The 17,620-nt window shown below is 50.1% G+C and overlaps 1 protein-coding gene across 2 annotated transcripts in view; it reads right to left on the bottom strand.

Annotated features, from left to right (window-relative positions):
- The window catches only part of rps6ka1 (ribosomal protein S6 kinase a, polypeptide 1), a 491,911-nt gene extending 474,518 nt beyond the window's left edge, over positions 1-17,393 (bottom strand). The window contains exon 1 of one of the 2 annotated variants that reach the window (XM_072501006.1): positions 17,067-17,393. In XM_072501006.1, the coding sequence (XP_072357107.1) occupies positions 17,067-17,129 (63 nt within the window). In that variant the 5' untranslated portion in view covers positions 17,130-17,393. The remainder of the gene's footprint in view (positions 1-17,066) is intronic. The other variant, XM_072501007.1, reaches the window with a different exon arrangement.
- Positions 17,394-17,620: the final 227 nt, after the last annotated feature.

Below are 17,620 nucleotides of genomic sequence, written 5' to 3'. Positions count from 1 at the left end.
TGAGGGCAAGGTCGAGGGTTGTCAATAAGAGGAAATCATGGGTTTGAGCCAGGGAGGATGGATGCGAGGTTCCGGGGATGGGAAGAGAACGCGGTGAAAGAGATGACGGATCTGTTTTCGGAGAGGCAGTTTTCAAGCTTGGAGGAATTGGGGGTGAAGTATGGGCTCCAGCATGAGGATGGGTTCAGGTATATGCAGGTTAGGAATTTCACAAGAAAGGTTTTCCCGAATCATCTGGTGGCACCGTCCTCCTCACTGTTGGAGGAAGTGTTGTCGGTGGGGAGGCTAGAAAGTGGGGTCGTTTTGGCGATCTGTGGAGGAGGGCAAGGAGTCTATTTAAAGGATTAAGGCCAAGTGTGAGGAAGAGTTGGGGGTGGTGTTGGAGGAAGGACAATTGTGCAAAGTGCTTTGAAGGGTTATCGCCTCGACCTCATGCGCAAGGCTGGTGTTGATTCAATTAAAAGTGGTGTACAGGGCGCACTTAACGAAGGCAAGGATGAGCCGGCTGTTTGAGGGGGTGGAGGATAGTTGCGAGCGGTGTGGGAGGGGTTCAGCCAACCATGTCCATATGTTCTGGTGCTGGCCAAAGTTGGAGAAACTTTGGGGGAGTTTTTCAGCACCATTTTGGAGGTCCTGCATGTGGATTTGGAGCTGGGCCCCGAGAGACCATATTCGGGGTGTCAGACTTGCCGGAGCTGCAGACGAGTGGGGGTGGGGAGATGTTTTAGCCTTCGCCTCATCGATTGCTCGAAGAAGGGTTCTGTTGGGTTGGAGGTCAGCTTCTCTCCCCCCCCCCCCCCCCCCCCCCCCGCGTGCCTCGGCATGGCTGTAGAATCTAATGGAGTTCCTGTATTTGGAGAGGTGATATTTGCTCTGTGAAGGGCAGATGAGGGGTTCCACCAGAGGTGGGGTTTGTTTGTCTTACATTTTGGGGATCTGATTCCCGTCAAGGGGTGGGGTGGGAGGGGAGGAGCATGTTGGGGTTGGGTTTGTGTGTTGTAAAAATGTTGAAATGTTGAAAATTTGAATAAAAGTATATATATATATATATATATATTTTAAATTCTCTCTATCCTCAAATACCTTACCCCTACACAGCTCCATACATCTCTGATTCTATGATCCCCACTTTTGCCATTAAACAAGTGGAACGATTCGTACATTTGCAAGGAGTCCCATAATTCAGCTCGAAACATGGCTTCGTTCCTAATCTTTTAAAGCCAGAGATTGTTTACAGACAAAAAACAGTGGGAGTTAAACAAGAGAATGTAAGAAGTAAAGCGAGAACTATTTAGACATAGATCGACTTTAACTATTTACATAGATATGTCACGATTTCCTCCTTTGTAAAAAAATTCAGGTTGTTGTTGCACCCCCCCCCCCCCCCCCCCCCCCCCCCCCAAGCTTGTGTCTCCTGGTTCTCTAGTCTGGCTTAATTGAGTTGCATGTTCCCCCGACGCGCCACCCCCCCTCCCGCCAACGTCCCTACTGTGTCATGGCTACCTTTTCCTGAACTTTGGCTTCCTAGCTGTTGGCTACAGACAGGTCCTGGAACAACCGAGCGAATGGCTCCTATGTTTTATGGAAGCCCTCTTCTGACCTTTGGATGGCGAATTTAATTTTCTCTATTTGGAGAAATTCCGACAGGTCGGACAGCCAGTCTGCAGCTTTGGGTGGTGCTGCTGACCACCAACTGAGCAGGATTCTCCGGCGGGCGATTAGGGAGGTAAAGGCAAGGACATCGGCCCTCCCTGCCATGAAGAGATCTGGCTGTTCGGATACCCCGAAGACTCAGGCATGGCTCCACCATCATCCCCACTTTGGACATTGCCAAAGAAGGTTGTCCAAAACCCAGCGAGTCGGGGGCAAGGCCAGAACATGTGGCCGGGACAACTTGGCACCATTCACATATATCCTCCACCTCTGGGAAGAACCTGCTCATTCGGGTTCTGGTTAAGTGGGCTCTGTGTACCACTTTTGACTGCATTAGGCTTAGCCTTGCGCAGGTGGATGTGGAGTTGACCCTGTGTAGTGCTTCGCTCCAGAGTCCCCACCCTATTTCAAACCCCAAGTCCTCCTCCCACTTCTCCCTCGTCTCGTTCAGTTGGCTGTTGGCCACCCCTTAGCAGTCGCCCTTACATGTCACCTTAGTTCCCTTTCCCTAAGATGTCTGCGTCCAGCAGGTCCTCTAGCAGTGATTGTCGTGGTGGCCGTGGGTACGTCCTGGTTTCCCTTCGCAGGATGTTTTTAAGTTGTAAATACCCAAGTTTGTTTCCCCGGTCAACTGGAATCTTTCTGTCAGCACTTTGAGCATTGTTAACCTGTTGTTGGTGTAAAAGTCCCCAACTGTCAGCGTCCCCCGTCCTGTCTCCCCTTTTTGAAGGTGGCATCCATAGTCGTTGGCGTGAACCTGTGGTTGTTGCAGATGGGGGCTTTATCAGACATTTTGGTTAACCCGAAATGCTATCGCAGTTAACGACTGGAGTGTTGCTACCACCACTGGGCTCGTTGAATATTTATTAGGTGGGGATGTGAGTGCCGCCGTGGCTAGGGTCCTTGGGAGGTCCCTCTGCAGGAGCCCTCCTCCATAAGCACCCACCCGGCTTCTGGCTCCTTGATCCACCCCTTTACACTCTCTGTGGTCATTCCCAGTAGTAATATTGCAGGTTTGGGAGGGCGAGGCCACCCATGGATCTTGTTTTCTGCAGTACACTCTTTGGGATCCTTGCATTCTTCACCCCCCATTCAAATGCCATAATCAATTTGTCCAGTGAGTTGAAAAAGGCCTTGGGGATGTAGATTGGGATGGATCTAAACTGGAAGAGGAACCTGGGCAGTACGTTGATTTTGATCGTCTGCACCCTCCCCTCCAGGGAGAGTGGAGTGTGTTCCATCTCTGCAGGTCCTATTTAACTTCCTCGGTCAGGTTGGTCAGGTTCTACTTGTGGATCCCTGTCCAGTCGTGAGTGATTTGGATCCCCAGGTAACGGAATTTGTGCCGGGCCTGTTTAAAAGGGAGCCCCTCCAAGCTCTGCCCCTCCCCCTTGCAGGTTCACCGGGAAGATCTCACTTTTGCTCAAGTTAAGTTTGTAGCCCGAGGTTCCAAACTCTTTCAAGAGTGCCATGATTCCTTCGATGCTGCTTCGCAGATCTGAGATGTAGAGGAGCAGGTCATCTGCATAGATTGAGACTCGATGCTCTCTGTCTCCTCTCCGGGTCCCATTCCAATTCTTTGCCGCACTAAGTGTGATCGTTAATGGTTCGATCGCTAAAGCAAACAGCACCTAGGATAACAGGCATTCATGCCCTGTGCCTCTATGCAGCTGGAAGTACTGGGAGCAGGTGGTATTTGTCCGTACGCTCGCCTTGGGAGCATTGTACAGGGGTTTCACCCAGGCGATGAACCATGTTCCAAGCCCGAACCACTCCAGCATCTCTATGCTTCCATTCAACTCTATCGGAGGTCTCTTCAGCGTCCAGGGAGATGATCACCTCAGGTGTTCTCTCCCCAGGTGGGGTCATGATCACGTTCAGCAGACACCTGATGTTCGAGGTTAGCTGTCTACCCTCGACAAAGCCCATCTGGTCTTCTGCAACCACCTCTGGTACGCAGTCCTCCAGCCTTTTGGCTAGGATCTTGGCCAGTATTTTTGCATCTACATTTAGTGGCAAGATGGGCCTGCAGGAATTGTATTCTGTTGAGCCTTTGTCTTTTTTAGGTATCAGCGTAGGTGGCAGTGCGCCCCTCGCCAGTGAGTCTGTGAACATCTCCTGCAGGTGCGGGGTCGGTGCTGTTGCAAATCTTTTGTAGAAGTCCACCGGGAAACCGTCTGGTCCCGGCGTCGTTCCCGCCTGCATGGAGCTAATACTCTCCATGACCTCTCCCAGTTCTAGCGGTGCTTCCAGGCCCCGTTTCCTGTCCTACCCCACGACTGGCATGTCTAGTCCATCAAGAAACTGCTTCATCTCCGAGCCTCCTGCTGGGGGCTTCGAGGTGTACAGCCCATGGTAGAAGGTCTTAAATGCTTTTTTGATGACGGACTTGCGGTGGCGGCCATGGAGGGATAGGTCGCACATTTGATAGCTCCCGCCTGTAACGGACTTTTGGACCTTTTTCCCCCGGTTTTGTTCGGATTTTATGGAATAAATCAGTGAAGAGTGAGACAGTAAGAAGAAATCCCCCTCCGGTGTATGGAGAATTGGACCAGAAGTGGTCGGGTGAGACGACAAATTCCTATAAGGGAGAAGCAAGCAGAGCTGGTAGCACGGGACAGCATGGCGGAAGGCAAGGGCCGCGGGGAGAGGGCGCAGTGGTCGACGGAGCAGCTGGTGAAGTTTTTTGAGGATTGCTTCGCCAAGCTGAAGAAGGACACGCTAGACCCGATTAAGGCTTCGATTGATCAAGTTGGTCAGAATCAGGAAACCCACGGGAGAGCGATCCAGGAGGGCGAACAAAAGTTGTCCGAGCATGAGGAGTATATAACCGTACTGGAAAGCAAGGTGGGGATGATGAACGACCTCCAGAAAAGAACACAGGAGAAGCTGGAGGACCTGGAGAATAGGTCCAGGAGACAGAATCTCAGAATTGTTGGCCTCCCTGAAGGCAGTGAGGGATCGGATGCGAGGGCCGATGTGACGGACATGTTGGAGAAGTTGATGGGGGCTGGGGCGTTCCCTCGGCCCCTGGAAGTGGACAGAGCACACAAAGCCCTCGCGAGGAAGCCCAGAGCGAACGAACCGCCGAGGGCCATGGTGGTACGTTTTCACCGTTTTATGGACAAGGAACACATTTTGCGATGGGCCAAGAAAGAACGGGGCAGCAAGTGGGAGAACTGTGAGTTGCGTATTTATCAGGACCTGGGAGCAGATTTGGCCAAGAGGCGAGCTGGGTTCAATCGGGCAAAAACAACCCTCTTTAAGAAGGGGGTGAAGTTTGGGATGCTGTACCCAGCCCGCCTGTGGGGCAAACATGAGGAAAGGGACTTCTACTTCGAAACACCAGACGAAGTATGGACCTTTATTAAAGAAAAGCTGGAGGCGAATTAAGAGACATTTAAGCCTCGGAGAAGTACTGTGGCAGCAATTTGTGGTGTTGGATTGTAAAAATTTAAGTAGTTCTGTGTGAAATAATGGGCTCTCCACCAGGAGCTCTGCGGTCGGGGCCTCGGAATATCGCCGATCTACTTCCAGTATGGAATCGACTAGCTGTTGCCTAGCCGCCCTCTCTCCCCTCTCCCTTTGTGCTTTCTAAGCGATAATTTCACCCCTGATCACAGCCTTTAGCGCCTCCCAGAACGTGGAGGGTGTGACCTCCCCATTCTGGTTATTAGTAACATACTCGTCTGTGGCAATGGTCTACTGTTGACTGTACAAAACGTGAAAGGGAGAAGACTTTCATAGAACATAGAACATAGAAAATACAGCACAGAACAGGCCCTTCGGCCCACGATGTTGTGCCGAACCTTTGTCCTAGATTAATCATAGATTATCATTGAATTTACAGTGCAGAAGGAGGCTATTCGGCCCTTTGAGTCTGCACCGGCTCTTGGAAAGAGCCCCCTACCCAAACTCAACATCTCCACCCAACACCAAGGGCAATTGTGGACACTAAGGGCAATTTATCATGGCCAATCCACCTAACCTGCACATCTTTGGACTGTGGGAGGAAACCGGAGCATCCGGAGGAAACCCACGCAGACACGGGGAGGATGTGCAGACTCCGCACAGACAGTGATCCAAGCCGGAATCGAACCTGGGACCCTGGAGCTGTGAAGCAATTATGCTATCCACAATGCTACCGTGCTGCCCTTAAGAACAAATAAATCTACACTATATCATTTTACCGTAATCCATGTACCTATCCAATAGCTGCTTGAAGGTCCCTAATGTTTCTGACTCAACTACTTCCACAGGCAGTGCATTCCATGCCCCCACTACTCTCTGGTTAAAGAACCTACCTCTGATATCCCTCCTATATCTTCCACCTTTCGCCTTAAATTTATGTCCCCTCGTAATGGTTTGTTCCACCCGGGGAAAAAGTCTCTGACTGTCTACTCTATCTATTCCCTTGATCATTTTATAAACCTCTATCAAGTCGCCCCTCATCCTTCTCCGTTCTACCTGCCAAAGACTTTCATTCAACATTGTATTATAAGAGTCTCATTCTGCGGGCTCTCCATCGCTGCCGCTTTGGCAGTCCATTCTCTGCTCCGAATTCTCAGCATCCGCAGGGACCGTTAAAAAGTGCTCCCTGCCTTGATACGTGACCCAGAGCTTGGCTGGGTACAGCATTCCAATTCTCACGCCGTTTCTGTACAACGCAGCCTTCACTTTGTTAAATTCGGCCCAGCGCTTGGCCAGGTCAGCCCCACCGTCCTGATAGATCCAGATCTAGTGACCTTCCCAGCTGCAGCTTTTGGACTGCCTGGCCCAGCGCAGGATTCTTTCCCGGACCTGGTACCGGTGCATTGTGCAATTATCGCCATCGGCGGTCCCCTGTTTAGGACTCAATAAGATTTGTGAGGCACGACCTACCCTTCACAAAACCGTGTTGACTATCTCTAATCAAATTATTCCTTTCCAGATGATTATACACCCCATCTCTTATAAACCTTTCCAAGATTTTGCCCACAACAGAAGTAATGCTCACTGGTCTATAGTTACCGAGGTTGTCTCTACTCCCCTTCTTGAACAAGGGGACAACATTTGCTATCCTCCAGTCTTCTGGCACTAATCCTGTAGACAAAGATGACTTCAAGATCAAAGCCAAAGGCTTAGCAATCTCCTCCCTAGCTTCCCAGAGAATCCTAGGATAAATCCCATCCGGCCCAGGGGACTTATCTATTTTCACACTTTCCAGAATTGCTAACACCTCCTCCTTATGAACCTCAAGCCCTTCTAGTCTAGTAGCCTGAATCTCAGTATTCTCCTCGACAACATTGTCTTTCTCCTGTGTGAATACTTACGAAAAATATTCATTTAGCACCTCTCCTATCTCCTCGGACTCCACGCACAACTTCCCACTACTGTCCTTGACTGGCCCTACTCTTACCCTAGTCATTCTTTTATTCCTGACATATCTGTAGAAAGCTTTAGGGTTATCCTTGATCCTACCTGCCAAAGACTTCTCATGTCCCCTCCTGGCTCTTCTTAGCTCTCTCTTTAGGTCCTTACTAGGTGGACCGAAAATAAGGAACAGCAAAGGTTGACTAAAGGATTAATAAGGAGGGAAATATTAGAGCATGAGGGAAAACTATAAAAAGGCACCTGGGTTAGATAGGGGCCCAAGCAGGGAATGCGCGGCCGAGGCCGCACATGGCTCCCTTTTGTGCACTGAGGAGCTCCGCTTGCCATTTTTAAATGGCACCCGATCTCTAGAACCCCTGAAGCGATCCCCGCCCACCCAAACACACTATGGGAAGGCCCCTGTACCCCCCACCCAAACATGTGCGCAGGGGACCCCCTGGCCCAATCGCCACTGAGCAAAAAATGCCAGCTTGGCATCATGGCAGTGCCAACCTGTCCCCCTGGCAGTGCCACCTGGACGAGCGGTTTCGCTTTAATATGCAGATTTGCCAAAGTGATCCCGCCCACAATGTTATAAAATGCTATAAAAGCTCAATCTGTTTTTATATTTCTGGCTCACTTTCCCCCGTGCTCTAATGTTTCCCTCCTTATTAATCCTTTAGTCATCCTTTGCTGTTCCTTATATTCGGTTCAGTCATCTGACAAGCCACCTGTTTTTGCACAATGACATGTTTTTTTTCTTTAAGTTTGGTACTATCTTTAACCTTTCTAGTTAATCATGGATGGTGGATTGGACTTTCTCATTGGAATTTATCTATTCTGTGCATTCTGAAATAGCCCCTTAATGTTTGCTGCCGCACCTCTATTGACCTATTCCTTAAACTAATTTGCCAATTCTCTTTAGCCAGCACAGCTTTCATGCCTCATAATTAAGCTTAAAAATATAATCTCAGAACCACTCTACTCTCGCCCTCAAACTGAATGGAAAATGCAATCATGTTATGGTTGTTGCTACCTCGGGGTACCTTCCCTGTGAGATTATTTACTCCCATTTACACAATACCGGTCTAATATAGCTGGCTATCCAGTTGGCACCAGAGTACAAAGGTAACTGTGCAGAGCAGGAAGAAAAGCTGCAAGGAATGCTCTGGCTAAATTCGATAGAAAATAATAAAACGAGGAAAGAGCAGTCCCACCCAGCCTGACCATGAATGGTGTAGAGATGTGGGTGGATGGTGTGATCAACCATGCCAAAGGCTGCAGATGGTTCAAAGAAGAACAAGAAAGCACAGTCCACTTTTTCCTTTGTGCCTTTGATAAGAGCAGTTTTCAGTGCTGATATGGAACCTCAATAGATGGATTGAAACATGGAGTTTTGGGAAAGATGGTTACAGATTTGGGTGACAAGAACACATTTAAAGGATTTTATTAAGAAAAAGGAAGTTGGAAATGGAGCAATAGTTTGCAGATAGTGAGAGCAATTATTTTTTTCTTGAGGAGAGTTACAGACTTGTCAGATGGCACATTGTTTTAGTTATGCCAACTCAGTTTTTCAGAACATTTTGACTGGATAACTGTGTGATGAATGTAGGAAAGTTTTATATAAATTACATTGTATACATATATATCTGTTGCGGTAATGTTATTAAAATCCTGGGTTAAGGTAATCTATCTGTTGCAGTCATTTTTCTCAATCCTGGTTTAACCTACAGGCAAGCGGTGATCTGCAAAGGTGCAATTAAGATGTTGTAAGAATGAGATCATCATTCATTCTAACCATGTATGCGTATACAAAGAGGGGCTTAATGGACTTATTTATAATAATCTTTATTGTCACAAGTAGATAAATTGAGACATTGGGCGGGATTCTCCGATCGCCGACGCCAAAATCGCATTGGGCGATCAGCTGGAGAATCACTGCTTGTGCCGAAATCCGGGGGGGGGGGGGGCTGGGGGGAAGAGTCAGGGCGGCACCGCTTTTGCAATGCTCGCCCCCTCAAAAACGGCGGACTCGACGGCCTTAAGACGTCACCTGAGGCCCACTCCTGATGCTCCGCCCCCAATGGGTCGAGTTCCCGACGGCACGCCACGGTTTCCGTGGACCCCGCATGGCAGCTGCAGACTGTGTCCAGCGCCGCCACAGTCGGGGAGGGGGTGCTTTGGCGAGGGCTGGGGGGACTGGTAGGGGTTGTCCGGAGGTGGCAAGGGGATTACTGGGGATCATTATTAGTCAGGCCGGGTCCGCATGCGGCCGGCGCCATGTTGCACGGTGCAGCCGCCACAGGCCGTCGTGTGCATGCGCAGCTACGGACCCAGCCATTCTCCAGTCATTTTTGCCGTGGGAGCTGGGAGCTTTACTCAACGCGGCTGCAAGCCCCCCACCGGTCCCGGAATCGGTGCAGCTGTTGCGCCATTTTTTCTGGCATAAAATGCCACTGTTCCAACGTCGGCGTCAACACTTAGTCTGGAAATCGGAGATTCCAGCCCACTGTGTTTAGACTTAGGTAAGCAGGACAGGGAATCTGAGTGGGATAAAGATGATGTAATTAATTGGAGGAGCCAGGTCTGTAGCAGACAGTTTAACTTTTAGTTTCCCAAAGACAGCAAGACTTGCAACTGGCGTCTGAAAGGGTTTCTCTCTCTCTCGCTCCAAGCAGTCTTTTCCAATAAATATCTGTCCAGAGAAAAGCAAGTATCCCTGTGTTTGATAACATTGTTTACAAGTGGTTTTTGACCTGTGATGGGCTTTGCTTAATTGGAGATAGAGAAGGTATAAGTTAGAAGTTAGTGTTTCCGAGGACTTTCGGTGGCGGCTATGAAGGAGTAAGTCGCACATTTGTGGCTCCCGCTCTGGTCGTACTTTTGGACCTTTCTCCTGGACTTTTTTCCAGTTTTAAACGGTAAATTCAAAGCCTGAGGCAATTGGGCACCGTTTCCACGTATCGGTGTATGGAGAAAAGAACCAGAAGTGCACGAAAAGGCAGAAATAGGAAGATAGGTAGGAGATGTGCTGAAGCTGAAGCAGGAGACAGCATGGCCGAGGACCGGACCCCTGGGGTGTCGGTGCAGTAATCAACGGAGCAGTTGATGCAGGTCATCCAGGACGGCTTTGCCAAGCAGAAATGGGACTGTCTGGACCCAATTAATCGGCTGGAGCACAGATTGGATGCCCAGGATTGGGCGATCCAGAAGATTGAGAAGGCGCTGGCTGAGCATGAGGAGCATTAAACAGCGGTGGAGCTGGAGGTGGGGATGCTGTGCGACCAGCAGATAAGGCTTCTGGAGAACGTGGAGGACCCAGAGAACAGGTCCCGCCGGCAGAACTTAAGAATTGTCAGGCTCTCAGAGGGGGCTGAGGGAGCTGATGCTGGGGCATACGTAGCGGGTATGTTCGAAAAGCTGCTGGGGGAGGGGGAATTCTCCTGACCCTGGGAGGTGGACAGGGCGTTTAGAGCGCTTGCGAGGAAGCTGCGAACGGGGGATCCTCCGAGGGCAATGGTGGTGAGATTCCACAGGTTCCTGGACAAGGAATGTATTCTTCAGTGGGCCAAGCGAACGCAGAGCTGTAAATGGGACAATAGTATCCTGCGAGTGTACCAGGACCTGAGTGTGGAGGTGGCTAGGAAAAGGGCAGGCTTCAACCAAGTTAAGTCAATCTTCTTCAAGAAACAGGTGAAGTTTGGACTGCAGTATCCGGCTCGTCTTTGGGTCACGTATGAGGACCAGCATCATTATTTTGAATCGCCTGAAGTGGCGCTGGACTTCGCAAAAAGAAAGGGCTGGTAAGGGGCTGAGAACCTCAAACTTTGATGCAACTTATTGGCTTATATTGGGCCCTTTTTGTTTTTATCCTCTTATTTTTTCTCTTCTGTTTAAGAAGGGGGGGGGGGAAGGTTTTTTCCGTTTTTGGGTTTTCTTTTTGGTGGATGTTGGCAATGTCTTTCTCGTTGATGTGCACTTTTGTGGGATGGAGACGTGCTTGTTTGGGTTTCGGTAGGTGTTTTTTTTTTCAGCTGGGTGATTGTGTGGGGATTGTTAGATGAGGGCATTTGTTTGTATGAGTGGAGGGGAGGGGAGAGAGGGAACAATAGGTGGGAGACGTTTTGGCGCCGGGGGCCATCAAGCTAGCTGGGTGAGCTAGCTCATGGAAGCGCAGTGGGGGGGGGGGTGCATATGTTTAGTTTATTATATGGGTTAGGTTTCAGAGTAGTGTTGCAAGGGGTGGGGGCGGGGGGGAAGAGGGGATAGTGGTTCTGCTGACGAGGGAGGGACTTCGGTGGAGGGACAGAGAGGAGGTCGGTGACGGGGGCCGCCGGGGGGTGGGCCGGAGGAGGCGCGGCGCATGGGCTGGAGGCAGGTCCAAGAAAGGGGAAGGCTGATCGGCGGAGGGTGGGGGCACTTTGCCCCCCAACTAGGCTGATCACTTGGAATGTTCGAGGGTTAAATGGGCCGGTTAAGAGGGCACGTGTGTTTACGCACCTGAGGGGACTGAAGACAGGTGTGATAATGCTGCAGGAGACGCACCTTAGAGTAGTGGACCAGGTTAGATTGAGGAAAGGCTGGGTCAGTCAGGTTTTCCACTCGGGGCTGGATACAAAGACTAGAGGGGTTGCGATTTTGATTAATAAGCGGGTGATATTTGAGGTGGGTAGAATAATTTCGGATGTGGGGGGCGATATATTATGGTTAGTGGTAAGCTGGAGGGGATGAAGGTAGTGCTGGATAATGTAAATGCTCAAATTGGGATGACGTGGAATTTATAAAGTGGATGTTGGGGAGGATACCGGACCTGGACTCGCACAAGCTGATCATGGGAGGGGAATTTAATAAGTTATTGAGCCCAGCCTGGATCGGTCATGCTCGAAAATGGGCAGGGTGCCAGCAATGGCAAAGGAACTGAAAGGGTTCATGGAGCAGATGGGGGTGGGTGGATCCATGGAGATTTAGGCAGCTTAGGGTGAAGGCGTTTTCCTTCTACTCCCATGTGCATAAGGTATACTCTTGGATCGATTTCTTCGTTTTGGGAAGGGTCTTGCTGGCAGGGGTGGTAGACACGAGGTACTCGGCGATCACAATCTCAGACCATGCTCCACACTGGGTTGACCTGCAGGTTAGTACAGATAGCAATCAGCGGCCACATGGAGGTTAGATGTAGGGCTATTGGCGGATGAAGTGGTGTGCGAGAGGCTGAGGAAATGCGTACAAAATTACCTGCAGGTAAATGATACGGGGGCGGTCACAGCAGCGGTGGTCTGGGAAACGCTGAAGGCAGTGGTGAGAGGAGAGCTGATCTCGATCCAGGCTCACAGGGACAGGACGGATAGGGCAGAGACGGACCGACTGGTGAAAGAGATTCTGCAAGTCGACAGGAGGTACGCGGAGACTCCAGAGATAGGGCTTTTAAGGGAATGGCGGAGGCTACAGGCGGAGTTTGGCTTGTTAACCACAGGGAGGGCAGTGGGACAGCTCAGAAAGGCGAGGGGGGTGATATACTAGCAGATGAGAAGGCCAGCAGGATGCTTGCACACAAGCCCAGAAAGAGGGAGGCAGCTAGAGAAATAGGGAAAGTTATTGACAGGGATGGGAACTTAGTTGGGGACTCGGCAGGGGTGAGTAAGGCGTTTCAGGATTTTTATAGCAGGTTGGACAGGTCGGAACCCCCTGCGCGGCCAGAGGGGATGAGGCACTTCCAGGAGGGGCTGACTTTCCCGAAGGTGGACAGGGAGCTGGTAGAAGGGCTGGGGCCCCGATCGGGTTGGAAGAGATAGTGGAGGGCTTGAAGGCCATGCAGTCGGGTAAGGCCCCGGGACCGGACGGGTACCCAGCGGAGTTCTATAAAAAGTTCTCCGGGATATTGGGCTGGTGCTGATGAAGGTGTTTAATGAGGCAAGGGAAAGGGGGGTTCTGCCCCAGACGATGTCACAGGCCACAATTTTGCTTATCCTGAAACGGGACAAGAACGCGGAGCTATGTGGGTCTTACAGGTCGATTTCCGTTGAACGTAGACGCCAAACTGTTGGCCAAAATGTTGTCCTCCAGGATTGAGGATTGTGTACCGAACGTCATTGTGGAGGACCAGGCGGGCAGGCAGCTGGTGGCCAATGTAAGAAGGCTGTTAAACGTGATCATGATGCCCCCGGAAAGTAGGGAGGTGGAGGTAGTGGTCGCAATGGATGCGGAGAAAGCTTTTGACCGGGTTGAGTGGGATTATTTTTGGGAGGTTCTGGGGCGGTTCGGATTTGGGACGGGCTTTATTGACTGGGTCAGGTTGCTATACCAGGCTCCTGTGGCAAATGTACAGACGAACAGGACAACGTCAGACTATTTTAGACTGCACCGGGGGACGAGACAGGGATGCCCCCCTCTCCCCTCTGCTGTTTGCGCTGGCTATAGAGCCACTGGCAATTACTCTGAGGGCCTCAAGGGGCTGAACCAACGGGCTGGAAGTGGGGGGGGGTGGGGGGGGGGGGGGGGGGAGTGGAGCACAGAGTCTCGCTGTATGCGGACTACCTGCTTCTGTATGTTTCAGATCCAGTTGAGAGGATGGAAGAAATCATGGGAATTTTAAAAGAATTCGGACGGTTTTCGGGGTATAAGCTTAATATGGGGAAGAGCGAGATGTTTGCGGTCCAGGCGGGGGGTCAGGAGAGGCGACTGGGGGAACTGCCGTTTAGATTGGTAGGGGTCAGTTTCAGGTACCTAGGTATCCAAGTTGCGCGGTACTGGAACCGGCTACATAAATTGAACTTGGCCCAGTTGGTGGATCAGATGAAAGATGATTTCCGGAGCTGGGATGCGCTCCCCTTGTCTCTAGCTGGTATAGTCCAAACAATGAAAATGACGGTCCTCCCGAGATTCCTGTTTGTATTTCAATGTCTCCCCATCTTCATTCCGCGGTCCTTTTTTAAGCGGGTCAATAAAGTTATTGACTTTGTATGGGGGGGGCAAGTCCCCGCGAGTGAGGAGGGTAATGCTGGGGCGGAGCTGGGGAGAGAGAGGGCTGGCACTGCCGAACTTTAGCAATTATTTTGGGGCGGCTAACATAGCCATGATTTGGAAGTGGCTGGTGGGGGGGGGTTCGCATGGGGGTTGGCGTATGGAGGCGGCTTCTTGCATGGGCACAAGTTTGGTAACTGCGCCTCTGCCGTTCGCGCCAGCGTGGTACTCCACCAGCCCTGTGGTGGTGGCGGCCTTGAGAGTCTGTGGGCAATGGAGGAGACATGTGGAAGCAGTGGGAGCATCGGGCTGCTCCCCAATTTGCGATAATCACCGGTTTGGCCCGGGGAGGATGGACGGGGGCTTCCGAATATGGCGGAGAGCGGGGATTGAGAGGATGGGGGACTTGTTTATAGAGGGGAGCTTTCAGAGTATGAGGGCGCTGGAGGAGAAGTTTGCATTGGTGGGGGGGAAACAAATTTCGATATCTGCAGGTGCGGGACTTTCTGCGTAGACAGGTACCAACCTTCCCACTCCTGCCGCTAGGGAGGATTCAGGATAGGGTGGTTTCTAGAGGATGGATAGGTGAGGGGAGCATTTCTGACATTTATAAGGAGCTTATGGGATCAGAGGAGCTGCAGACCGAGGAGCGGAAGCGAAAGTGGGAGGAGGAGCTGGGGGGAGAGAGATAGAGGATGGTCTATGGGCGGATGCGTTGCGTAGAGTCAACGCAACCGTAACTTGTGCCAGACTTAGCCTGATTCAATTCAAGGTCGTGCACTGGGCCCACATGACAGTGGCCCGGATGAGCAGATTCTTTGGGGTGGAGGATAGGTGCACAAAATGTGCGGGAGGGCCAGTGAACCATGTCCATGTTTTGCGCATGTCCAAAGCTGATGGATTTTGGCAGGGGTTTGCTGATGTCATGTCCAAGGTATTAAATACAAGGGTGGCATTGAGTCCAGAGGTGGCGATTTTCGGGGTGTCGCAGGATCCGAGAATCCAGAAGGAGAAAGAGGCAGACATTCTGGCCTTTGTTTCCCTGGTAGCCCGGAGGCGGATATTACCAGCATGGAGGGACTCAGGGCCCCAGAAGTCGGAGACCTGGCTATCGGACATGGCTGGCTTTCTCTGCCTGGAGAAAATTAAGTTCGCCATGAGAGGGTCACTGTTAGGGTTCGCCCGGAGGTGGCAACCATTCATCGACTTCTTCAAAGAGAATTAATCGGCACAGAAGGGGAGGGGGTGGGGTAGGTTAGTGTAGATTAGGATGTTAATTAATGGTGGGACCTGTGGGGAAGGGAGGTGGTATTTGCACTATGTTTATATTTGTATGTACATTGTTTATATTGCTGCTGTTACAATACCAAATAAAACCTCAATAAAATGTTTATTAAAAAAAAGTTAGTGTTTCCTTTTATTATTAAGAACTGTTTCATTGTTAATTGTAAGCTATTTTCTGTGATGTTAATGTAGTTTAAGCTGTGTTAATAATGTTTCTTTTAATATACCATACACCTATTGGTCAGTGGAATAACTCCTGGGGCGAAATATCCTTTGCTCACAGTTTTACAATTTTTAAAAAAAACGTTTGGAGTTCTTGTCCGGTATCCTAACATATGTTGGGGTCTGGTCTGGGATTTTAACAACTGACACTTCTGCACCAAGATTTCATCCAGCACTGTCTGGGTCCAGACATCAATGGACCACTAAAGCCAAAATACTTTATTAAAACATTGTAGGGAATTTAATGGATTATACCCCAGTGAGGCTGCAGATTACCACCTCCCCATCCTATTTCCCATATTAAACTATAAACAATCTAATATTTTTTGAAGAATTATATTTCTGCCGTATATCGTTTAACTGAATATAATATGCTCAACTATTTTGCTGTCAGTTTGAATACTTGATTTTTTTTTAAGAAAATGAAAATGAAGTATTAGATTTAGATTTAGCAAGTCATAAAACACTTAATTCTGCGACGTCAGATTCTGATTCACAAATGAAACGTAATGGTGTATCCATCAGTCGGTTTACAGTAATACTGCCCCGATCCGATTTCCTCCTCCAGGAAATGTTGACTCGGTTTCATATGTTTCTACTTTCGTTCAACATCCAGCTGTTCATTTTCTAAGCTTTGCTGCTCATCTCCAGAAGGCTGCAATAAAATTATTCCAGTGCATTACTGAGCAGTTAGGCTCTACTTACACTCCCTCGCCCTCCTGCCCACTGTGTCTATGCACAAATATTTCGTCATCACTCAGGTTTTCATTCTACACGAGGGGGGCTCTGGTCTTCACGGAGTGTTTGGCAAATCATTATTTTGATTGGAAAGGGAAGATCATGGGAGAGGAATCCATCTGGTAGCTGTAGGGCGCAAGGTCATAAGTGCATTCAATAAAAAGTGTTTATAATGTCATGGGAGCCACGGTCCTTTTTCCTGTGTGTCATTCTCATCTCAAGCCGGTGCTGTAATATGTGACATAATGCAGGTCACTGTATTTGCCAAATAAAACAGGTTTGCCAAACAATTTTTATACAGATGATGCCCCCTTTAAAAATGTAATGTTTGTTCCATGTAAAACTTAACAATTCCCAACATTATTGAAGTTAGCAAAATCCAAAGTTAGAGGCAGACACCAGACAAAATTACACAAAGAAGATGGAATAACACAAAGCATGTAACTGCCAAGTGTACGATACCCAGGTTTGTTTAAAATAAGTCATAATTATTACCACGGTGTGGCAACATAACCAGCATTTTCAATGCCATCCGAATTGCTATTTTGTGGACACGACACCTTTACTCGTTAAATTTCAAGCGCGCTTCCAGTCGTAATTTTCTATTTCAGATCGGACTGTGATTTCAGTGAATCCCCCGATGCAAAGTGCGAGGGATGGTTGAAGCCCACCCTTCAAGTGGAGAGGAAATCCCCACCGCCCCCAACAGAGATCGTTCCCACTGGACCTCCTCGGGTCAGCCTCACTCCATCCCGATCCGCAGGCGCTGGTTTAAAAGCATCGCCCAGTAATTGACATTCCCCTCTAGGGTGAGTTCATACTCCCTCTAAGTCTGTTAATTGCCCGCTGCAAATAGTTACCTCGGACTCCAGGTGAACCAGGTCCACTTTGGGCCAAGGACCAGCTAACTGTGCCAACGGCATCCTACGACCGGCTGAGGATACGGGACGAGGCGAATGAATCCCTGTCAGGCTATGTTTCCGGAGAGAGTTGTCCCGCTCTCGCTGAGCTCTGTCCCGAAATGGGTCCGGTGGGCAGGTGTCTGCACACAGGACTGGCGCCTGGTCACTTTATCCCGCTGGGTGAGGTGGGGTGAGGAAGGCTCCAAGTGCCGCGTTCTCTACCCTGTCTTGCGCTCGCGAGCTCCGATCACCAACCGCTGCTCCAGCTCGAGCGCACTCGCGCGCCTGTCCCCCCCCACGCTCCCTCGACGTCATCGCGTCGGGCGACGTCTGGACGAGTTGCCATCGCGCAGGCAGGTCGTGTGTGTGTGTGTGTTCGTGCGATCGACTCCAGCTCCCAGCGCACTGGCCGCGGGCGGTGTTATCATAAACTGTTTCGGCACAGAAAGAGGCCAACGGACCCGCCATATCTGTGTCGGTCCTTTGAACGATAAATCCGAATTGGTACCGCA

This window comes from Scyliorhinus torazame, chromosome 1, assembly GCF_047496885.1.
Source record: "Scyliorhinus torazame isolate Kashiwa2021f chromosome 1, sScyTor2.1, whole genome shotgun sequence".
Lineage (NCBI taxonomy): Eukaryota > Metazoa > Chordata > Chondrichthyes > Carcharhiniformes > Scyliorhinidae > Scyliorhinus > Scyliorhinus torazame.
This window is presented reverse-complemented; position numbering and strand designations above follow the sequence as displayed.